The 25,001-nt window shown below is 42.4% G+C and overlaps 1 protein-coding gene across 4 annotated transcripts in view; it reads left to right on the top strand.

Moving 5' to 3' along the window:
• The window catches only part of EBF2 (EBF transcription factor 2), a 132,756-nt gene that overhangs the window by 6,691 nt on the left and 101,064 nt on the right, over positions 1–25,001 (top strand). For all 4 annotated transcript variants that reach the window (XM_035562827.2, XM_035562826.2, XM_035562829.2 and 1 more), the window contains exon 6: positions 4,258–4,326. In XM_035562827.2, the coding sequence (XP_035418720.1) occupies positions 4,258–4,326 (69 nt within the window). The remainder of the gene's footprint in view (positions 1–4,257; positions 4,327–25,001) is intronic.

Here is a 25,001-nt window from a genome sequence, read left to right as displayed (position 1 = left end):
TATAGAGAGACAAACGCATCCAAAACTCCGCATCTTCCACTCAGACAGTGACAGATGCATGCTTAGCAGGAAAGTTGTCTAAATATTGATACGGCTACAACAATCTGTCATACCAATTGAAAGTTAAACTCTCAACTCTCTGTAATTAGTGCTTTCCATGAGAGGTTTTATTTATTTATTTGCAGATCTGAAATTTTTCATTTGGGTTATTACAGCCTAATGGGAACAGTTCCTATTAGGTGGATCTCTCTCAAACACGCAGCCTTCCCTGCAGTGGTTGGAAATCAAGGTAAACAGTCTCCTCTCCTGGAATAACTTTTTTTTTTCCCTTCTTCTTTTTCTTCCAATTATCAACTAAGAGGAAACTAGTTGTTATGCTGCTGCCAGCAACCCTCTATGCCCTCAATGCTCAGAGGGTTAAAAGGTATTATAATTTGAACAGAAGTAGTCTCAGGGCCTACAGCTGGCTAATAACAGAGTTGTATTGAGTGCAAGCAAGCCCCACAGCTGTGACTTTCGCCACAAGGCTCAGACTAGACAGGAGCTCTAATCAGCTGGGCCAGGCGGCCACTGGGGCCTGTGTCTTTATCGGCCAGATGGTGTGAATTTAGACACTTTTGTTATGCAATTGCAGGGAGGAGTTGGGGAGAAGAAAACAAAACAAAGGCCACCATGCTGTGAGCTTATTTGAGTTTGAAATTAGAGACAGATTTTTTTTTTTTTTTTTTGGGAGGGGGGGTGAAGGGAGGGAAGTTGAGGGCTGAATTTTAAAACCATTTTAGGCAAGTGTGAGGGGGGAAAGGGGGCAAGTTTGCTTTGCCACGAGCCTTCTGGGGTGTTCGGTTTGTAGGTCTGGTGTCTGTGATAGCTTTTTGGGTTTGGTGTTTGTTTTTAGTTTTGCTTTCAAGACTGTTCGTAATGTAAACCACCATTTTTCCCATGTAGATCTAGTTAAAGAGCAAAGTGGTACACATCAGTCTAGTAGGAATATGTGTAGACAATAAGTCTTTGGCCTTGATATTCCTGTTTTTAGCAAAGGAGCACCTCTGGAGGTGTGTTCCTAATACGGCATAGAAGCAGAAGCTTAAGTATGAGTGAAGTTGTGCCAGTAATTTGCTCTAAGATAATATTGTAGGCTTGGCCCTGGACCCCACCAGGGTCTGGGATTTTTGCCTTTGACTTATATTGGAACAAGTCGATTCTGTTAGACAGCACTTGTAAAACAAACCCAGTGGAAATGTGGACTTGGATACGGCGATGAAACACTTGGAAATAGAGATTTAAAGATTTGAAAGGTACTTTTGCTAAAACTCTGGGCTGAAACTGCCTCAGTCTTTAGAAAGCACTGATTTTCCTGTGAACTAGTCGTTTACTGGAAACAAGTGACTGTTTTGCCTGATCAAGAGATTTCATGTATGTTGGGGCTCGAAAAGTACGTACTGTCCAAGGGTAATAATTGAGATCTCTAACAAAAGTCCATTACCCAAGTGCGCTGAGTGATAAGAATGTAGGTATTTGCAAAATATCTGGAAAAATTAGATTTAGCAGGAAAGTTTACTAAATGTAAAGTTCTTAACTGTGATAATGGTACAAACTATAAAATAAAGTGACACATTTATTTCAGAGCCCAGCCTCATTGCACTCCCATTTCACGTAACTCATTCTGAGCACTTACTGTGCCAGGACATGGCCACCTCGAGGAAGCCTGTATGAGCTGAGGAGATGTGGTGGAGGTGCTGCTACTTTATTCTGCTTGGACTTTACTCTGGTGTAGTGCTATCAGAAATATTTTTTTTATGACCATATGCTAAAGTTACATGACTAAGGGATATCTCATTTAGTATTACCACAAAGAGAGGAAAAGCCAAAAAAAAAACACTTTTAAAAATGGAGTTGCTTTTGTTGTTTTATTACAGCGGCACCGAAACCACAAGGCATTTGTTCCCAGAGTTATTTCCAATGCTTTGTAATATTGGACATGTCAAAAGTATATGCCGAATTTATATTCTTCCCAGCGATGGCTTTCTGTTTTGTTTTCCTTTTTTCTTCTTTAGGATATATCTTGGCTGTTATTACAAAAAAATATGCAGTTCTGTATAAACAATCATTAGGCAGTGAAACGCATAAAAGATACACTTAAAACAAAGTTGGGAGTAGGAGGATTTGGGATATTCTTAGCTAGTGTGAATTACCATAGCTTCACTGAAGTCGATGGAGCTATGACAATTTACAGCAGCTAGAGGGTCTGCCCCAGGGATTTTTAAATATTTAGTGTATCCTTTTATTTTAAAAGGACTAGCATCGATGAATAAGTGCAGGTTTGAGGCAAAAGGAATGTAGAAATGTTGAAACAGTTAGAGCTGCTATTCAAATAGATCTGGTAGTTGTATCTCATCTTGCTGGGCAATTTCAGCTTTTAAATGGGAAGTTCCTGGCACACTGTAACTCATGCAGAAAATGCATGTATTTGAAATCTTTTCATACCCAAAGTGATTTTTTTTCCTTTTTTTTTTTTTTTTTGTCTAAATGCCTATCTTAAGTATTTATTGTTGAATATTCAGGAAGAAAAAAAAGGTGCTCTTTTATATTTTATACTGCTTTCAGTGAATTCAGGCATCTTTTCTTAACTCCTCTGCTTGAAATTGCTCTCAGGTGGAAAACAGTGGGATTCAGACTCGCCTGGGAATTTTGTAAAAGTATTCAGCACCTATTATATCACTGTGCAAAAAAAAATATATATTTTTTTTATTCCATAGGTGTAAATTTGAACAAACTCAGCAGAACGTGAACAATGTAATTTGGAAAGGCTTTTATGCAGCCTAGAATTTGGTCTGGTGTCTTTTGAGGCATATAGGAGTTCTGGTACAGTCTACGTAAAGTTCCACAGCGATACTCTTAACTTCTGGCTGCCTACATCCTTCCCCTCCCCGTGTTAGTTTAGTCAGAACAAACTATTTGATCAGCAAGACAGCTGAAAACTTCTAACAGATTTCTGTGCTGCTCTCAGCCGAATTTTTAAAATGAAGTAATTCAGAGCACGGACTGTTTTTAATATCTATTGAACTTGTGGTACTTGTAGTAAGTGCAGGGAGCACCACTCGTGTCAATGAGTACATCAGTGGAAATCAAATAATGAGCTGGCTCTCATTTTATTTTTTAATTAATTATTATTTTTAAAAATAGATAAGGTAAATGCAGTGATTCTGTTCTTTCCTTAAGCACAGTTAAACTCACTGGGAGTGAAGAAGCCCAAATAGTTTGTGTGGGTTATATTCTTCTCTCTGAGTGTGTGTGTGTATATATATATGTTAAAAAAAATATATTCTGAATGTGCACACGTCTATATGTACACACGGTTGTCTTTGTATAAGCATGAAGACACAGACACAGCCATAATATGGATATCATCCTGCAATTTGTACCTTACTGCAATCTCCAAAGGGCGGTGGCATTATCTTGCATTTTCTTGCCAAGCCAGATAAATATATTTATTTTATGTTGAAAGCTTATCAGAGAGAGTTATTATAATTTTTATGCAGTCATGCAGGTAGCCACACAGTATAAAATGTGCATAAATACAAGATTAATCTCAAGGGCTAATCGTCACTGAAACAATTGCAAAGGGATTTGCAGACAAAATGCCAATCTGAAAAATCTCATCAGATTCTTAATACGCTCTGACTTTATGTTCAGTTTCTGCTTTTTTCTTCTTTTTTTTTTTTTATTTTTTTCCACATTGGTGCTACTGTACTGCTGAAGCTTTTTTTTTTTTTTTTTGTAAGCATATGAAATTTAGGGGGTTACTAAGAATTCAATAAATGCCGAATCAGTTATTAAAATATAACAAATCAGTAAGTTGCTTATAGTCAGTTTTAACACCTTTTGGTGGATTATAACCATACATAGCACAAGATACTCATGTCTGTAATGTTGTTATGACATCTGTTAATCATTTATAAGTCTTTTTATATGTAGTGCCTTAGTCTAAAGTGTGACTATACTGCTGTTCACTTTGGCTGTGAACTTCAAAACAGACTAAGGGGAGCCAACTGCCAAGCTCTGGCTGAAATCAACCAGGATTTGGGCACCCAGTTCTCTTACTCCTTCTCCTTTCCAAAAATCCTAGCCAGAATTCTCTCAGTCACTCTTCTGGGCATATATTGAGCCCTAAAGCTTCACAGAGAAGACATTCAGCTGGTTGTTTTGCTATCGACTGTCACAATAATTCTTCCATCTTGCTTTTCTTCCTCTCTCTAGTCGGTGCTGTGAGAAGAAAAGTTGTGGCAACAGAAATGAGACTCCGTCTGACCCCGTGATCATTGACAGGTAGGAGATGAATCTTCCTTTTTCCACAAAGCAACCACCAAACTGTTGTGTGTCACGGGAGGCAGCTGAAGGTCTTGGTTCTGTTGGCATCTGCTGTTCGGAGGTGTCTGTGCTTCCTGACTCCTTAGAAAAATGCCAGCCTAAAAGCCGGTTACCTTTACCCCATCTGGGCTTGCCTTGACAGAAGTGTTTATTTTAGTTTTTTCAATTATGTTCTACGTGTGTTATTTTCATTGTGACCAAATGTATGTATCTGGAATGTTTTCTGCTCACCAGGCATGTGTTCCAAACAGATCATGGAGAGGATAAAGCTTTGAGCAACCTGGCAGCTTCAATAGCATTTTTTAACAAAATAGCAATATTCCCTAAGAAGTGCAGAGAGGAAGGAAGGGGTAAAGGCAGACGTGCAATGTATTAGCGAGGATTAAAACTGATGGTCTGGGGATTGTGAGCAATTTTATGCAAGACAACAGTTTCATGTATTACTTAGTTCCAGATCCAGCCCTAGGTTCCGCTTGCCAGTTTCTAGGTAAAACCCATAAATGAAGGAGAACAGCATTTTGTTACATGAATTGGTACATTCAAAATTGTCAGTATTGTGGAGGCTTAGGAAACTAGCCTGTGGAATTCACTGACTCCAAGTCTTGTTTGAGATCTGGAACTTAGCAAGATTCAGAAAGGAAAAATAAGAATAGACAGAGCTCTTTCAGAAAGTCCATAACCAAGATCTCCAGGAAGGGAATAGTAAACAAGGAAAAGTCAGGAAGAAGCCTTTTTTCCCCAGACAGATTTTTCTCTATATTAATTGTTTTAAAGAGTTTTTCTCTGAAGCAGCTGGTATAAGGGGCCAGTGGAAAGCTGATGCTGAGGTGAATTGATTGCAGATTCAGTTTTATGTCTGTATGTGTTTGGCATCTTCTATCTACATTCTAATAAGTGTTATTTGTCATAATATTTCTTGTGAATTTGTCTTGGCATTCAGAATGGTCAAGCTGGTTTGAATAAAGAGCTACAATTATATCCTTCATTTTTTCATCAGGGAGTTAATCAAAATTGTTCGTGCTGTGATGAAGTTCTTCCTCCCACTCCCTTACCCCCCTGATTTCCCTTTTATTTTTGTACTTCCAGTTGTGGTTGGGGACAAAGTTGGCAATTCCAGCAAACTGGACTGTTTGCATGACTGCGCGGCGGTGGTGGTGGGTGGTTTCCTGACTAGAAGCGGAGGTCCTAGATAATGCCACCTTGACCTTTTCTATGAAATTGCTAATTCAGTTTTGGCTGTGTTAATGTTTGGTATGAATCTGCATTTGGGAACCTTCCAATCTAAAGTCTGAATTTGGTGAAGCTTGTCTTGCTGCTGGAGAAGCAGCATGGCATAAGGCAACGGGCTGGCCTAGGAGTTGACTGTTCCTCACGAAGGGGTCCTCTCACTACCTGAATTTGTCATCTTGAGCAAGCTGTCCATTCCCATGCAAAAAATCTGATGCTTTCTGCAGGGATTTGAGATCTGTTGATGTAAAATGCAATAGAAGTGAAACAAGAAAAGAGAAACAAGAAAAGAAAGAGCAGGGTGGGTGGCTTTTTGTTGCAGTTGGTTTTTGTGGTTTGTTGTTGTTTTTTAAACAACCGAGTGCAAAATATGCACGACACATCACCGTGGTGCTCAGTGAGTCCTAAGCTCTCCGAATTTGCTCTGAGCCTACAACTCAGATTTGTAACTCCCCTGCTAACTGCCGTAGGCATCCTGCCACTCGCATGGAAGTATCTTCTGCGGTCACCTTGCTGTCGGTTTTCTGCTGTCAGTTCTTCCGCCTCTCTTTGTTTGTGTCTCTTGAAATTGCAGGTGAACTCTAGAGTCCGATAGGGGTAATAATAAGGTAGGTGAGAGAACTGAGGAGTGCTCCCTGATAAAGCTGTTTTAACTTGTTTAAGAAGCAATGTCACCAAAGTGGATTTAGGCCACCAAGGAAAGAAATTACTGCAAATCTGCACTGCTGGCTGGTGGCGGCATGGTTTAGTGGGCAGCGTGGTGAAGAGAGAACTTGAAGCTAAATCTGCCTTGTTCTGCCTCTGGTCCGTAGTGATGCCTCAGGCACATGACTTGCTTTTCTCTATTTCCTGTTACTCCAGCATTTTACCTGGTTAAGCATATTTTGGGGAGTTAGAGATAATCTTGTGCACTATGTCTTGATCAACATCTGAAATGCAAACGTAATAAAGTCATGCTGCACACGGCTGTGCAAAGGAATTTATTGTCTAGTCTGTCATCCTCAGACATTTCCACAGCAGTAAGTACAACTGCCTGGGTGTTTGTCTAAACAGTCCCCTCTCCTGAGTTATATTCAACACGACTGACTTTTCTGCCTTTCACATGAGCAGAAAAGTCTGCTGAGGTGTCATGAGAGCTCTGGACATGCTTGGGAATCCGGGTAGCAGTGTTCTTCTTTATTTAGGGGGACTATATGTAGCTTCTTAGGAAGAAAACATTTATGCTTAAGAACTCAATAGCAGGTGGAATGCCATTTCTAAAACGCAGCTTGCAACCCTCTGCTGTCGTGCAGGCCAACAAATATGGTAAGATTTATGCATGTTTTGCAACTTCTAAATTTAAATGCTTTCTTTTCGGTTCAGTGCTGGCTTCGTACTGTTTTGTCTTAGTTTAAAATGAACTACAAATTTTCTTTAAAATAGAGTAATCGGAACAAAGGTTTTTTGTTGTTTAAAATAAGTAAATATAAAATTTGTCATATAGCAATACAGCTGTTAGATTATCATGCTTTAGTGGGAGGGAAGTAAAATAAAAGGAAAAGGGATTGGGAAAATACATTTGTGTTATGCAGAGCCATGTCTAAACAGCGTGTGCGAAGTGAAATGGGACAAGAGTAGAAGGAAAATGGAGGCCAGATATGAACTTGGCTGTCTGCAGGTGCTAGGTTCTCCCTTTGAGCCTAGGTTAATTAATATGCATTGCTCCTGCTGCAAATGTGTGTGAGGAAATTGTGACTGGCATGCAGGAGGTGCCATCTGCATTGTAATTCTGGCGGTGCGAGGGACCTTCGTGGTTAAAACGTGGCTTGATTGTACAACATAGAAAAGACCCAAATCTTCACAACTGTGTTAGGTGACTCCTAAGGTGTGGGAGCAGAGGTGGAACCCAGTTTTAGGATGAGCTGTGTACAGCTTAGGTCTAGGTAAGTTCTGAGTTTGATTTGCAACTCCTGCAGAGGCAGCGGCCTACTCAAACACAACGAATTCAGGAGGACACCGGATTATTGATTGGTGCTAACCTCTGAGCTGCTCGACTGAAAGTCGTGTGGCAAGCAGGTTCCCTCAACAGCAAAGGAGCTGCAAGGTGGAGAGGGGTTTCGAGTCCAAGGTGAAGCAAGTTCTGCGTGGTAATCCAAGGTGTGCCCCTACTGTGAGCGGGCACAAGTTAAATTAACTACCTGGGTACCTATGAGCGTGGTGAAGGAACAAGCAGGGCTGCTGTTACTGGGTAGAGGTGCACACTGATGTCTGTTACTGCAACTTTATGATTTCCTTTTTTGCCTAGACCAGCTGCACTAAGTGGCTGCATCTGCTGTGCCTATCAGCAGCGTAACTGTGTGCTTCTGACCCTGCTGTAAGTCTGTAGTACAGCCCTCACTAGGCTGGTAAGGCGTTCAGATCAGTGCAGGTTATAACCTCCCACTTCATGTTGAACTGAAGTAAATACCCATGAACTTTAGCTAAGTTCAGGGACTATACCCTAAATTGCTGTAAATTAACTCTATCATTTCCCCCTTTGTTTCTCTTCCCTTTTCCTCACTTTGTACGCTGTCACAGACTAATGCTTAGATTATTGTGCTGGTTTACCTGTTTACTGCTGTAGGGAGGCACAATTCATTTTTGTTTGCCAAAGCATAGAAACTTGCATCCCCGTTTAAAAAAGAAGAAATAGTTTGGTTGAAAAAAATGTCAGCCATATTGTTGTTGTGGTTTTTTTTTTTCTACTCCTTGAATGAATTCCAAGAGTTTTTATACTGAATAAAGCATTTCTGCTGTGACCTTTGCTCAGGGGACTAGATTTAGATACTAAGGAGCTTGTAGTTATTTTTTCTTCACTCTTGGAAACTAGTGCTTTTCTGTGTGAAATGCAGCTTCTTCACTGAAATTCACCACGCACCCTCTCCCCCTGGCAAGTATTTGTAGGGTACACTAGAGTATTCGTGATCCTGCAGCCTCCTTCTGATCCAGAATTCCAATGAAACTGGGATTGGAACCTGACTTCAGGACACTACCTCTGTGCTGACAGAGCTCAAACCCTCCGGTGGTGCTGCCTGCTAACATCTGCAGCGGCAGCAGGCACAACCCCCTCGGAACGTAGGACTGGAAGGAGCACCTGAAGGTACCCAGGAGATTCATGACCAATGTCCAGAGTTGTTTGCAAAATACAGGCTTCAAGTTTTTTAGCCATGGTAACTTCTCAAAATGTGAGGGCAAGCTTTAATTTACTTAGAAGATCAAAATTCACCAGATCTAAACCGGTTCTAGTGTGTTCCCATGGGGGATCCTGACACTGGTGGATTCCCAGGGATCTTAACTTCTATTTCTGCTGTCCTCCTGCTTAATTTCTGAAATTAGTACCTGTGGTAGTCATAGTTTTGACAGTTTTGAGAAAATGTGTTGACAGTTTTGAAAAATGTGTAAATAGTTTTTTTTTTTGTTTTTTTTTTTCCTTGTGGCTGAAGTGGTTCTTCTCAACTTATCTTGTCGTTCATGGAAATTGCTTTGATCTTTGCCTGCTAACGTCTTTCCTTTGTTGAGGTTGTAGACAGTGACATGAAGTGGATGGGGTGGAGTGGCTTTCGGAGAGAAGTGTAGAAGGGTAATTCTTTTGCACAGGATACTTTCCAAAGGAAAACTGTATTTTGTCACACCTATATTAGAATTATTCCCCCTCAGTTATGCAAGTAAAAGGAAACTTGGTCTATCGATTAGGAGGCCAGAGATGACTACAAATGAATTTAATCCATAATTTTACTGCAGATTGTCACTTCAGGTGAGTTGTACGATTTTGGATATAAATTGCCCACCCATCAAGTGTGAATGATATTTTTTTAGTGCTTTGTTTCTTTAAGATTTAAGTTCTACAGAGCATGCTCTTTTGTGCACTTTTAACTCAGTGCTTTTTCTAGTTTTCTGAAGCTGCAATTGAATGGAAGCCTCCAGGGTACTGAAGAGAACTGGGTGGCTTTTTTGGTTGAACAGTTTATTTGCTTATTATTACTTTCTCTTACTTCTAATAAAAGATAAATTGTCAAGAGAAATTTCTACTTAATTAAAAAAAAATCTTAATTCACTTAAAACGATGGAATGTAACTGGGATGGGACAGCCTCTTCTGGGTCTATAGGTGAAATCACTTGGAATAGCACCGTAAAATGTGAGTGTGAGCTGTGTGCCACGTGTAGCTGGGTGTCTTCATGGTTTTACCGTGTGGAGGCTCTGGAGTTTTCCACCGCCTTCAAGCTGGCGGAGCGAGGTTGTTTAGCTCACAGTTACGCTTTTAGAATCGAGCTTCTAGGTTTGGTTCCTGCTGCTTTAACCCAAACTCCTCTTAACTGCCCTGTAAAGAACCCGATGAGGTTTGTTCCCACCTTTTATTTATTTATTGCAAGGGTTGGTGTTGGGATGGGATGGGATGGGATGGGAGCGAGCTGCGGGGCGTGCAGCACAGCGCCCTGCAGCCAGGGGCTGGGGGACTGGGGCCAGGCCTGCAGCTGGCTCAGCGGCATGGGCCTGCCCCAGCGGGGCTCTTGGCACGGGGATTTCAGGAGATGGTGAACGACAGGGTTGGTCCGCTGACACACGCTGTAAATATTTAGCCTTTTCAAATTATTTTTAAAGAATCCCCCAAACCATAAGCACAGCTGGCATGCTTGTTAGCATCCCTATAAAGAAGCCAAAGAGGCTGCGTTATGTTCGTGTAGCGTGGGGTCCGGCCCTTCAGCGCGGAGACGGGGCGGCACGGGTGGAGGTTTCCCTCCCTGCTGACACTCGTGCTCTACCTGCTGCACGGATAAACAGAGGACTGAGCTCTCCCAGGCTGTCTGTCTGGCACGTTTCACAAGCACTAAAACTCTCTTTCGGGAAGACGGCCGTTGCCAGGCATGTAAACATTCTGACCGTGCCACCGTGGTGTCCATGCTGTGCGTTAAAGTGCTCTGTGTGAGACGTCCACATTAATAGCACCGGGCTCTATGTCTTCTTGCGCTGCGTCGCTCCCCCAGTAGGTTAGCTTTCATTTCCACTCCCATCTTTTTGAAAGGTCTGGCCTGAAATAAGTACAGACTTCTGGTGTTTCTCTTTTTTTTTCCCCTTCGTGTCAGTAATCTGAAAAGGACTTTGTCCCTTACCTCTCCCCTTCAGGCTGACCCTGAAATCTGTAGGGTAGTGCAAGGATATTTTCCAGTGCTTTGAGGCTGAACTGCATGAACGGAGAGATCAAATTCCCGCTGACACCGAGCAGTCCTGTCACCTTAAGCAAGTCACATAACTCCGTGCCTCAGTTTCCCCCTTAATGCAAACTGTTAGCAAATGTCAAATCCCTAGCTGTGTGAAATGCTTTCCAGAAAGGCTTTTTTTTTTCTTTTCTTTTTTTCCTTCCACTCTTTTCTTTTTTCTTTTCTTTTCTTTTCTTTTCTTTTCTCCCAGGTTTGTACTGCAAGGAGAATTTCAAATACATGGCAGAGTTGGATTGTTCTTTTTCCACTCCCTTCTTCCTCCTTGTATGCCTGCTGGGGTAGAATAAATGTCTCAAATCTGCTGCTGTGGAGTGAAACCAGGAGCCCCAGATAGACGCAGCCCTTCTCAGCTCCCCACATGCGCCAATCCCCCCTTCCAAGCCTCCAAACCCCACAATGATCTCTTCTCTTGTCCTAAGGAGTCAAAGTCCTTTGTTCACTGCTAAACCCTGCTCTCCTGCAAAGAGCTGCTGTTGTGCCATCTGTCTCTTTATGAATTTTTTAGTAGACTGGATGTTTGTGGGGAGTCAGTAACTTAAAGTGCACTATACTAGCCATTTGACAAGTGGTTCTCTTACTGCATAATTTGTTTCTCTTTCCTTTTTTTTTTCCTCTTTTAAGCAACCAGAAAATTTCCTTACTAGTTTGCTGTCAAAAGCATTTTGAAATTTTTGTTGCATACAGGCATTTAGGTTTGTAAATGGCCAGCAAACTAGCGGCTGGCTTGTGTCACATTATTATTATTATTATTATTATTATTATTATTTGTAATGTAGACAGACAACAGATTTTCCAGGAGGCCAGTGCGTCAAAAGAAGCATAAATATCTCTTGGAGCATGATATAAAAATGAAGAATGGACTTGGGGGTAAAGAACTCGTTTGAGCTGTGGATGTCCTGGGTTCTGCTCTCTTCCCTCCATTGCAGACTCCGTGTATTTTTCTGTGTCCACATAATTTCTGTTTACCAGTAAACCAAGGATGCCTGTGCTTCTCCAGCTTTCACTGATACGGATACATGTGCTGAAAAATGATGGGTGGAAATGCTTTGGGGATGTGGAAACCATTGCTGTTGGGTTGGAGATTGTTTTGGAGTGCTTTACAGAGTTACTCTACCTCAGACTGTCAGTTGCTGCCACCTGGGCTGAAGGTTACCTCTTCTGAAACGAAGCCAAAAATAAATTAGATTAGTTTAAATCACCGCTGATTTCGAGCACAGATTTATTAGGAGGTTTACAGAACTGGAACCTCTTTTCCACTAGCTTTCTGTGTGTGTGCCCCTAGCCGTGTGCTGTCATTGTGTGACTGCAGCCATTTTGTCCTGAGCCCTGCGAACGGGGTGCTTGCTGTTTTTTGGGTGTGTTTGCGTGAAAGTGGGGTTGTGAAGGGAAATATAGTGGGTGGGATTGCTTTGGTCCTACCAAGTCCGTAACTGGAATAGCTGGGACATGTTCTGCTTTCAGAACTGCAAGGTGAACAGGTTGAGCCTGAACCTAGATGAATAATTATGTAATTAAAAATAAAAATAAAATCCGATTATTGCTACTGTTTGGAAGCATTAAGAAAATAAGTCCAAATGAAGACGAGACCAGAAGGATTTTAGCCTCTCTGGACAAATCAGATGAGCTTCTGTGATGTTTTGGTGTACTCTAGACAGTAAGCATGGAGGAGTTCCAGCCTTGCTTAGACTAATTGTGCTTTAGCTGAGATAACGAACATCGTGGTGCTGGCTGTGTTAATCTTGACTGAACAATGCAAAAAATTGGGGAGAGTTAAAACAGTTTGTGGAAAAAGCCTCGCCCACTTTTAAACGGAAGGTTTGCACTGCAGTTAGAAGTTTGCTCCATGTAAGTGCTGAGTTCTCATAAACAGCAAGTGAGGAGCTTAAATGGCTGCATGGCCCGCGGATAACGAGAGGTCTCCGAAGGACAGATGAGATAGTGTGAGGAACCATTAGAATCAAGGGCTTTGGTAGTAGCAGAGGGGAATGGAATAAAAGTTTCCCATGAACTAAAGCACCTCTGGGAATAGGAGCTGGTGATAAATTCACTGTGCAGACAGCACAAGAGAAATCCTGGGTGTGTGGAGCAGGAGTGTGCGACGCGGGGTCTCTCCAAGTCCATTTTTTTGAACGTTGGTCTGTGTTTGCTTGGATCCATCTGCACTCATCATTGACTATGCCAATATTTCAGAGTATCTGCACTCTAATGAAAGCATCCCCTGTATTTATGACCTAAAATGGTCTTCCTTATCACCTTGCCACTCCTCGGCCTCTGTCTAGACCTGGTTTTATGGACTTGTCACTTCATTTGCCCTAACCTTTTTTGTTACTGCCTCTTGCTTCCCTTTTGAACCTTTTGTTTCTGCCCATCCCTTCCCTGTGTGTTTCTGACACCATCTGTTTCTGGTGGGATCTCATGTATTTTTTTACCCTGTAAACATCCCAGGATTTCAGCCTCTTCGAAGTGAGCGTTTCACATCTGAAGAAGACCTCCCAGTGAATGTGCAGTATCTGTTTCCTGCTTTCAGACAGCGTGTGAACCAGTTTTTCTCCTACTCAGAACATCGCCCAAAGTCCTTGTAAAAATGAGGACAAGATTTATACTAAAAGTACATAATATATATCTGGAACGTGAGTCAGTTGGAGCTGGCCTCATAATTTTAACGCTATTAAGTACTTAGGTGATGACCATAAGATCCTGCAGGAGGTGTGTGACACAGTGAGGGGTGCAATCCAAGCTTTGTGTCTTCCAGGCTGGATCGTGTAAGCACGTCCTGGAAATGCATTTCCTCTCGTAAGTGTAGTTCGTATATCCATCTTTCCCTCTTACTTGATTTGGATCCCTAATGTGCTGCTGTCATCCACCCCCACCCCCTTTTCTTTTCTTCCCTCCCATCTTCTCTTCTCCGCTAATTTCCTTCCCAAATAACGAGCTCCATGGGCGTTCCATTTATAACTCCATGTTTGGTGGCTTTTCCTTCAAGTGGAGTCCATTGAGCTTGTAAATTGTGTTGGATCAGTGAGCCTATAATGAGGCTTCTAAGTCCAAACAGTGCAGGTCTGCTGGGATTTTATTGTTCATAAAGCTTCTTCCCTGGGGAGTGATAGAGCCATTAGGTGTGCGCTGTGTTTAATATTTGGTCATGACAGGAAGCAATAATTTTCTATCTTTTACCGTGACTCCCGAGTTGTTTTTAAGCAGTCAGCTTATTTGAGCCTCGGTGACTGTGAACCTATTAGGCAAAAGGGGTTGCTCTTTCCGACCTGGCTTTGTATCTTTCTTACAAAGGCTGTTTCAACAAAATAAAATAAAATGAAGTGGCAACTGATCGCCCTATGGAGGCTTTTAATCACTTGTCCCTCTCGTGAACTCCCAAGCACTGTCACACCTGACAGGAGATGGCATAAAGCTGATTTCACCAGATGATGGCATTTCTCATGTTGAAGGGATTTTTTATTTATTTATTCTAGCACAGAACAACAAGCAGGCTATACATATGGTATGTTGGAGATTTGGGGTTTTATCCCATTTTCATATAAATCCACACCAAGACTTTCTTTAATTTAAATGGAAGCAGGAGCAAGGTATTCAATTATTTTGGAAGTTGTTGTATATAATTTCACAGGGGGGAAAAAAATCAAAAGCAACCAACAATTTTGGGTGCCTCCAGATTTTTTCCAAACTTCAAATATGATCCATTTTCAAAAGGTTCCATCCCTGGATGGCACTACAACTAGCAAAACCACTTCCACTTAGTGGAAAAAAATTCCACTTAGAGTATCTTAAAACAAATTAATGTAACATTCGAAATATACATTTTAAAATGTATTTTTACTGAAAAAAAACCACACAACTCCCCTCCCTCCCCCCCCCCCCCCCCAAAAAAAAAAAAAAAAAGGACTGAAAAAAAGCTTGCTTTTCTAGAAAATTTGGGATTTGCTATTTGGGAAGGAAAATTCTACACTTTTCCAGCATTTTTTTTTCTCTCTGTTTGTTTGTAGCCCTTAGCTTCCTTTTCAAAGAGCAAAGGTATAGCATTATTTTTTAAATTGGGAGTCTGAAGTCAGTTGGTAATTTTCCAGTTCACACGCGCTCCTATTCCCCAAGTGTTTCAAGCTGAACTTTGGCCTGTATTTAACCAGTCTATTGTTTTTGAACCAAGTGCTGTCCAACAGAGCCTCGTGGCGTTTATCCTTAATATATTTCAGGAGAGGTGTGCGGTAGAGGCACCACTGTAACTGTCAGCCAACAGACCCCCCGTTTCATTTCCCCCTTCCAGCAGGAAGTTTTCTCGTGGCTTTAGGAAACGGCAGCGCGGTTCCTTACACAGATTCCTCTTCCTGCACCCGAGGAACCAAACTGGGGCAGCCCGCAGCTGGGGAGAGGCGTAAGGCTGGGTGACAGTGAAAATGTGCCCGTCAGCCTAGGCTCTGCTTCTACTGGGTATGAGAAGGCATTCCCCCATCTGTGAGCAGTTGTTCTCTGGGAAATTCCTGTAGTTCAGAGTGTTATTTAGGAGATAGCTCCTTACTGGTCAGTAAGCAGAACTCCAAGGTAAGATTTCTTTATAAGATGAATATTTCTCCATGGGGAAGAGAAATAGAATGGGATGGAGAATTTTAACTGAATTTAGAAAATCGATAGTCAGATAGCCTCTTTGTGGCTTGTGTTGTAAGGTTCCTGTTGCTCTGTTTATTCAAGATCCTTTACCGAAGGAATAGCCCCAACCCATTTCTGTTACAGGATTCTCACCAGGCAAGATGAAACAAAAAGGCTGAGTTAGAGGAAGCCCACAATGGCCAGTGAAACGGGGAGTTGGCCTTCTGTGGTCCTCAGAGGCACACAGCTGTTAGAAACCCAGCACTTCATGTTAACGAAGCAAGCTTTAGCGGAAGGGATGGAAATTAGGAGGGCTGAAGTCTTGTTTCCCACGGTCTCCTTCCTGTGGCCTGTGTAGGAATTTGGACGAATCACATCCCCCTGAGCCTACCTTGGGGTGCCCATTAAAATTGCAAGACCTTTGAAAGGAGTGTGGCAAGCCAGGTGGGATAAGGGGAGGAGGGCAGTTTTAGCTAGGAGCTGCGTGGGGGTTCTGCAGTGCTAATTGGGACAGCAGTTTGAACAGCATTGCTGGTGCTTGTCAGTGCTGACAGAAGATGTTCTGAGCGTGTTGGTGGCTGGTTGAGGCTGAGCAGAGTCAGACCACGCAGGCTGGCCTGAAAAGAATATTCCTGCTTACATGTTCAGACACCAACCACAGTGTCAGCTAACGGGAGGTTTAGTACACACTGGTAAGTACCAACAATTTCTTTCTGAGAACACAGGCCGCTGCCTGAGCTGGAAGAGTCGGGGTTATAGAAGCGTTGCTGCTCGAAGCATCATAACTTCAGATCCGTATGGCCCGAAGAGGTTAGCGAGCGGAGAACTCCATCTCTGCAGCCAGTGGCATGTTGAGCCCTTTTCCCTCTGCTCCGTTTCTGGCATGAAGGCAGAAACTCCTGCTCTATGGATTTTTCTCCCCTTTAAAGAAAAAAAAAGAAAAAAGAGTAGAGTAACTATTCTCATTGGAAACGTGAATCCCAAGCAAGCTAAAATGATATCATCAAGCACAAGTCTTTTCAGCATTCAGGCTCTGTAGACTGCCAGGAAGTTACTCCTAGTTACTCCTCTGACAGTCTTTCCCTTTTACTCCTGATGCTTCCCTCAAAGAACCAGGCAACTTTCTCCACAGGATGTGCCATCAGTTCTGCGTGCTTCCTCTGCTTTCCATTGTTGCTGCTGACTGCACCACCAAGCTGTTTGTTTTTTTTTTTTGTCTGATTATTGTAGGTGTTCACTTGCTCTAGTTAGGTCTGTTTCTTTGCTCCAGGGGAAAAGTTTTCCACTACCATATTTTCCCTCTGGGTTCTTGTCTTGATCTTTGGAGCTCTCTGCAAGAGGCTTGTATCAGAAAGGGAAGAAATAATTGCCTTGCTCTTATGGCTCCGTACCCAAGAGCAATGTTGCGAAAGCACAGTTGCACAAGGTATGGTTGCATTAGCCAGATACACACGCTCTTTTTGAAAATGCCAGACCTTAGAGGAAGATCACGGACTGTTTGAACAGAGGTGACATAGGGAGGGTAATGACAGAGGCGTTTAAAGCAGTTAAAAGCCAGTGCATAGTGTACAGATGAAATTAGCGGATGGCACAAAGAAATAAGACTTGAAGTTCAGAGTGTTGATGCCAATACAAATTGGATTTAATTGCTTTTGAAGACGTGGATAAATTTTCTTATGCAACGTTGACAAAAAGCTACTTCAGCACATGGGTCCTGATTCAGCAAAGCAATTAGCACTTGATATTAGTTAGCATCAATATCAAGAAACATGGACATAAATGTTTTGTTGAAACTAAGTCCTGAAAAGAAAAATGGAACTGCTAAGATGCCCATCTGAGTTTCTGGCTCATTTCATATTTGAAAACTTTCTATAAGAAATGACAATTTTTATTTTCCTGTGAAAGAAAGGAATAAATCTAGGATTCTCACATTCATCTAAATTTGAGGGGGAAAAAAAAAGTGTTGTTTTGAACAATTGGTAAAACCGAAAAGGTTTGCCCCCTTCACGCATGGGATTTATCTTGTTCTACCTTAAGCTTTTATTCTGGGTAGCTTTTAATGATCCTTGAATTCATCGCTACTAGAAATTTCACTGGGACTTCAAACTAGATTGTGCTAGATACTAAATTTGAGTGTGAGTGAATACTTGAACAGTGATGTTTTCCCAGATCTATATTCTCATTAGGAACATGGGCACTCAGTACCTTGAAGAAAAATAATAACTTTTAAGGTTGAATCCCTGCCAGTGTAAATCATTCTACTTGATGTTGACAAAATATCTGGTCAGTCAAAATTCCTCTGCTAAAGAGAGGAGAAAAAGTATACAGCGTTGTGTCAGTGTCACTTGTTGACATAGAACCTCAAAAAATCCTCTGGGACATTTTTGTTAAAGGGTTTTTTTCTTTTCCCTTTATCTCAAGCATTTCCCAGCATTCCTTCAGGACATCTGGTTCTCTCATTTTCTAGCTTTACTTCAGTGCCTTCAAAAAAATATCACTGTTTCTTTCTATTTAGCCAAGCAACACAAGCGGGCTGATAGCCCTGCTTGATAACTTGCCTAAAACATAGCTGCCCTTCAGAAGCAGCAACCTTAACCATTTCTCTGATGGGTAGAGCGACTCTCTTCCTCTGGCTTTTCTTCTGTAGCTTCAGGGGTTTTTTTAACGCTGATTTTGCCTGTACAGATGAAGATATGTTAAGCTCTCATTTTCTGCATGCGCACGTTTGATGGCTATTTTGCTCCACTTGAGAACGCTGCTTTAGCAAGAGAAAAGCAGAGAGCATTTAAGTGCTGTCTGTCTCCGCAGATCAAAGCGGATTTTAGAGCAGCGTGGATTCTGCTCGTTGGCTAATGTGAACTGTCACGCAGCTCTGACAGTTTATCCGTAAGGTTTGCCTCTAATGCTGAGTGTGTATGGTGCTTGGTTTGGGGCCGTCCTTTTGATGGCCCCAAACTTGCAGTTTTGGGAAATGATACTTCTGGTCCAGAGGACCAGGCTTTGGAGTTTGGTGAGGAATTCTCTACTGGACCAGGAGGCTTGACCGGAAGATTAGGACCTGACAGTATTTGGGTGTAGCTGGAGTCTGGGGGTGAGACAAGAAGCAGCTAGAATGAGCGGGTAAAAATGGGGAAGGGGACTGCTCAGTCAGGGACCTTGTGGTGAGGTGTATGCTGACCTGGTGGGGAGGGATTTTGTCATAATTATGCATTGTATATACCAAAAGAGATTTAAATTAGAGTTGCTTCCTCAACCTTGATTTTAATGTTTATTAGCTTCTGAATGAGATTTACAAGCTCAGTAGTATTCCTGTACTTCAGATCCTGGACATCCTATTTACATTACTTTCAGGTCTGGGTAAAGCTTTGTTTCCATTCAAGCTTCAATATGAGTATTTAAAAATAAAATCTCCTGCGTTTTGAATGCACATTACTTTTTCATCTATAAGAAATCTACAGCTGTTCCAAGAGCTGTTTGGGGGCAGTGGCAGCACTGGCAAAGAGCAAAGCAAGGTAGTTTTTAACAGGGCGTGCAATAGTCTGCAGCGCAGCTGTGATCCAACCCATGTACAATGCCTGTAGGACTTTAACAGACTACTATGATTTTGCTTAGCTTTACCCTACACAAATTGAGTCTGCCCGTCTTCCTCTTTTTTCCCCAGACATAACATTTCAAATGCACCTTGTGTGTCTGTAGTGGTCCCGAACAGGAAAGTTAAAGCTGAAGCCATTGGAGAGACAACCTGATTGGAGTTGCAGCCCTTCCCTGCTAAGACGTGGATCTGAACTTGAAAAATTAACCGAGTCTGCTTCTCCCTGCAGCTGCTTCTAGCCCCCACTGCAAGCGCTAAATCTAAGTGCAGAATGGAAGATGATTGGCAGCTACCTCCTCCAGCAGTGGAGGCCCCACGAAGGACGGTGTGCAGATAATGAATTGGTGTCCTTATCCCAGGAGACCGAGCATTGCGATGCGGTACCCACTCTATTCTCCTGTCACCCACGGTGTAGCGTATCCCCTGGATACAAAGCGAACTCCAGGTCTTAGTGGCATAAATCTAAGTTCTCAGTCTTAAGCGTGCTTCTCCCCCTGCCCCTGAGATCTGTGTGAAATGTGTCATCTTCCCCTGAAGTGGTATCTGTGCCTTTCCGACTGCAGGGGGGTAGCAGCACCTCCTCTGTCTGAGTGCAGACCCGCCTTTGAGCACAAACCCTAAGCGTTGGCCTCCTCTTGCATTTCTTAGAGCAGGGACGTGCCTTTCTTATGACTCGGCACTGTTGCAGGTATCTTTGCTGAATATTCTAGACTTAGGGTGGGGAAAAAGGGAGCTGGGTCTCTTATGCTCAGCATCTCTCTTTGTCAGCGACTCAGTCTCTGTGTTGTCTTGTACAAATTACTCTTCCTTTCGAGGACCTGCCCAAAAGCTCAGGTGCTCATATTCTCACCGCTGCCTTAACCCCATCCATTACCTGGTGTCAGCGAGACTGGAAACAACGTCTTGTTGTCTGTCTGAACTCCGTGCTTAGGTCTGTCTTCAGCAAAGTTGGGTTGCTGGTAGAAATAGATCTGATGGACAATTAGCCTAGAGCCAACTGCAGTGCACTGTTTTGCATGAACTTCTGGGAATGCACTGCCTAAAAGGAGAGAAACCGTTAATACATAGCAAAAATTAAGACCCAGGTCTAATATCATGACTTCTTTGCAGTTTGGCAGTATTAAAAGCCTTAAACTGGGCTCTTGTTTACATTGATTTTAGGATCTCTTTTAAGCTCCTGATGTTTTAAGCCTGCCCAGGACAATTGGCCTGTTTTCTTGCATTTCAGTCGTTCCTTCTCCATCTTTTCTGTTTAGATTGGAAGCTCTGCAGTGCAGGGCTTTTTGTACTTTGATTTTGTACAGTGCCTAATGGATTGGAGCCCTGCTGTAGACTGGGTCTCTAACTGCTCCTAAAACAACATGATGGTTGCTACTGTCCACCGAGACATATTCATTTAGTAAGTGAACTTGAGGGACAAAGTCCCCTTTCTCCCTAAGACACTTTTTTTTTTAATTGATGTGAATTGATGTGAAGTAACTCAGAACTAGCTAAATAACCACTTAAATATTTTCAATTTTTAAAGAAAATTGTTTTCCAGATTTTTCTTAACTTCTCTCCTAATCAGCAAAACATTTCAGTAGGTTCTATCACTTGTTGAAACCATTTTTAAAAAGAAAAAACTTTTCTCCAAAAAATTTTCTTCTGCCCCCAGAACACTGTTGCAGAAGTTTAATTTTTCGCAAAGAAAATGTGGTCTCAGATTCAAAATTTGGGAATTTTGAACTGAAACTGGATTAAATATATCATTAAAATGATTCTCCTTGTATGCCCCAAATAATAACCCCTAATGATAGGGTCTCGTATTTCTGGGCTGCTGGTACTAATTGGCATTATGTGATCTCATCTGTTTGCCGGTCGTTCAGTGGCAACTGAAACGCGAGATGGCTTTCACAATAATTTACTGCTGCAGTAGTGCTGCTGAAGAACTTCTGGTAGTGGACGAAAATCCTGTTAAGTGCAAATGCAAAAACTGGCTTTCAGTCTGTTTTGGCTTGGGCCAATGCCCCCGGCCTGAAGTGTTTGCTGTAAAAGGCACGGCCCTCGCTCCTGCGCGTACGGGGTCAGAGGAGGACGGGGTGGTGTGTACACCTCCCCTGCCTCCTGCCGTCAGGACCTCCCACGGCCTTGGGACTGGTGGCTCCGTATCACTGCGATGATCCGTATGGAGAACTTCCCGCTGGCATTATCCACCAAGAAGTCCACCAGTTAAAACAAAGCTCCTCCCGTATCCCATTGAAAATTTTGTCTGTTGTAGAGTCTCATCCTAAGCCGTGTGTTCTCCTGGAGTTCACTATTGTTTTGTCAGCCCACCCATCACAAAGCAGAGGTCACGTCAACATGACCTTTTGCTGGTACAAGGAGGCTGCTAAATAATTCACGTGGCCAACTTGATTTCGGGGTCCACATTTGTTTTTTCCACTCTCCTAATCAAGATGCTCATTTAATTCTATTCCAGCACCTGTTCAGCAATTAACACCCTACAATTTGCATCTTACCCTGACATTTGCTATCTTTCCAATTAGTTTTTATATCAGTATAATTAGGTAGGGTTATTACAGTGCATCAAGCAGGGTCGAGGATATTCCCAAGCCTTTAAGCTCTTTCCCAGATTTGTTTAGGGAAGCCACTAAGGGTAAACGGTTGATTAGGATCACTGTTTTTCTTCTTCATTCAGATCAGGCGAAAACTGTTTCCCCATGTGGCTCATGAAAGATCAGGGAAATATGTCAGTCTGTAAGAACTAATATTATGTAGTTCGTGACTTTTTGGGTGAATTTACAGGGGATTATAAGTAAGGGTCAGGCTGGGTAGCCACTTCAGTAGCACTCATGAGGGGACATTACGCTCTTGCTTTATATTAAGCTCAGCAAATTGTAACAATGATTTTAATTTTTAAAATCAATTTTTGGAGTTAATGTGTCGGTGGGGAAGAAACAAATCAAAATCAAAGGGCAACCTAACCATATTGAACACTTAGCCTAATTGGTAAAGACTATGGAAGTGAAATGCCTATTCTTAACACCTTTTAAACTTCACGCAGTGAAGTTCTTGCTGTTCAGCCCCTCTCAGATTCGATTCTAGGCACTCTGAGTCCAAAATCACCTTGCAGCCAACGTATGAAGAGTGTCTAGCACAGTGGACCTTCCTAATCCTCCTGCACCGGCAATACTGAATGGGGTGGCTCCTTGTTGCTGATGTTGAATTTTTATCCATCAATATATGATGCTGACATAAGGGGGACTTCTGTGTGTGTAGGGGAAGTGGGACACTGGGAGGCGAGATCTATAGTATGGATCAGAGAGGAGAAGTGTTTTCTGATCTCACACCACCCTGCTCTGCATGGTGCTACTTTTGGTTTGAAATTATCTCCCTCCAACTCCCCAGTTCCCCCACATCTCTCTTAATTCTGTAGGTGCATACAAAGGCCGTATTATCAAGGGGCAATATTGCCCTTGGCAAGACTGCAGTAAAGAAAAGGATGCGATTGCAGGAAGATCACATCTTGCTGGGTAAAGTGAAGAGGTGGATTTGGGAAAAAATAACATAAAATCACGTCTGGTACATCGCTCCTAAATCTGGTTGTTAATTCTGGGCCTTTTTGCAATGCACTTTACTCTAGACCATTTTGGGAAGGGGAGCTGGGAGCCCAGGGGAGGAATCAGCCCATTCGTGTTGCCTGGCCTCAAAAAGCTGGAGGAGCACAGCGCTCGTGTGCTGTATCCCTATGGCCTGAGCTGAGAGCACTTCTAGAGCCCTCAAGTATACACTAGGTTTACCCTTGTTCTATGTAATACTGCGTTCTGTATGAGTTTCATCTCCCCACGTTGTCTTTTTTTTTTTTTTTTTTTCCCTTTCTTTATAAATCTCCAGTTGCTTTGTGTGAACAGGCTTACAAAACTATAGGGTGGTAATGTCTTGGGAAATTGGGGTAATGAGGAAGAAGCGGAACGGAAGAGGAGGCTGGGGATAGAGAAGAAACCTGCGGAGACAAGGCCAATTAATGGGAGTGATAAGATTCAGAACAAGAAAACAGGACCAGCCATTGGACAGGACAGTTTTGAACATTAAACCTCATTTTTGTGGGTGGGCTCTCAGAGTGAGCCATTTTCTCCGATGTCTTGATGTTGTGACTAATTTTTAAGGTTATATCCTTTGCTGCTGCTTCATGATAGCAGATCCTTATGAACGTGTTCTTGTGACCTGTTGGTAAATAAATGAACTGAAAGCCAGTGAGAGGGTTTCCAATAAGGGTGCTTAAAAAAAAACCAAAAAGTTATATGGAAGAGGTATTATTATTTTATTTTCAAAGTAGAACTAAGAGTTTCTGCTTTCCTTGGACAGTGTGGGTGGGTGCACATAAAATACAGTATTAAATTTAAATCCCATACTAGAAAACTTTAAATCTGGTAAATATTTGACTTGGGCTGAAAAATGAAAACTTTCAGCCTTTGTTTATTACCATGGATTGTTCCTGATGTTTCCAAGTCAGAAAGCTGGAAAATAAGGCTGAAGAAATGGATAGGGAGCTGGAATAGCTGCACTGAGGGATTCCCATCTGAAATTCTTTCTTAACCTGGAGATGATAAGGAACGGTCTGAAGAAACTAGCAAGTACACCACGCAAATAAGGCTCTCAGGTCGAAATATCCTGACTCCAGGGAAAGGACTGGTTAGATCCAGACTGTGGGGACTCAACACGCTGTGGTGCTTATTATTATTATTATTTTTTCCCGTTTCAGTGACACGAGACGCCAGGAAGGGGGAAAGCCGAACCTCTGGCTGGGGAACCTTTCCCCTTTCCTGAAGCCTGTGTCAGGCTTCAGTTACATTTCCAGGTTTGCCTGTGTTAGGATTCCCTGGTGGAGAAGGGGAGGATTCCTGAGAGGTTATTTTATGGAGTGGAAGGAAAGGGTTAGGCTTTAAGGAGGCAGAGCAGAACGCGGCTGTAGTTCACTCCCTCTGCTGGTGCAGGGGAACCGGCATTTGCTAATTGCTTTGCTTCATTGCTCTGTGTGAGAGCAACGTCTGATCTGAAAACCAAGGTAGCAAAGAATTCTCCTTTATGACTCTGAACGCCGTATCAAGCTGTACCGGCACAACTCACCTCCTGAAAACACCCGAGGAGGAGAGCAGAAAGGAAAAGGAAGGGAGTTGGGGCAGGGTGGAATCGGCAGCAAGACAAGTTGTGCAAATTCAATTAAAAAGGGGGGAAGAGTCTTCTAGCAAGGAGATTTCCCATCTGATTTTTCCAACTCATGGACTTCATCTGGATGCTTATCTAAGCTAAACCTTGAGCAATGTGAAGTTTTCCCCCCAATGTTCACCTCTGCATATCGTATTAAAATCTGGAGTCTCATGTACTTGCTGGCTGGGTGGAGGAGAGAGTAAACAAATAGTTCGGTTTAAAATGGTAACCATATCCTGCATCATGCAGGGTAATGTCATTATCTGATCACCTTGTCTGCCTTGAAATCTCACACTTCATCTTTTCCCCTTAATAGATTTCACCTTGGAATGCAAATATACTTTGTCACTGCCAAGCAATCTGGTTAATACAGTGCCTGGTCACTCTGGGCCGGGAAGAGACTTTCCTAACATGCATCAGAAATCACTTTCAGAGCTAAAAAGCCAGCAGCTTCTAGCTGAATGGCGTGGAGATCATCTCAAGCTGCTGGTAGGGACATCAGGAATGGTTTTGATTTGTTTGAGTGTGACAGCATCGAAAGGCTGCGTCTTGCTGCTTGCAGGCTGTTTCTTAATCAGCAACTGAAAACTTTCTCTGAAGATGGCCTGCTTAAGGGCCAGGACCCTGAACACTAAAAATGTAAGCTTTAGCTCCCAGAGCACTATTTAGATTGAGATCTTCTGTGTTGCCTAAGAGTTTATAATGGAAATTATAATCCAAATCTAACAGCTAGCTTAGAAATACTTGCCAAAGACAGCAGTAACTTGGGCAAGTTACGGAAATTGCTGGCTCT

The sequence above is a fragment of the Cygnus atratus genome, chromosome 27 (assembly GCF_013377495.2).
Source record: "Cygnus atratus isolate AKBS03 ecotype Queensland, Australia chromosome 27, CAtr_DNAZoo_HiC_assembly, whole genome shotgun sequence".
Lineage (NCBI taxonomy): Eukaryota > Metazoa > Chordata > Aves > Anseriformes > Anatidae > Cygnus > Cygnus atratus.
The sequence above is the reverse complement of the archived record's forward strand: the minus strand, read 5'-3'. Positions and strand labels throughout refer to the sequence as shown.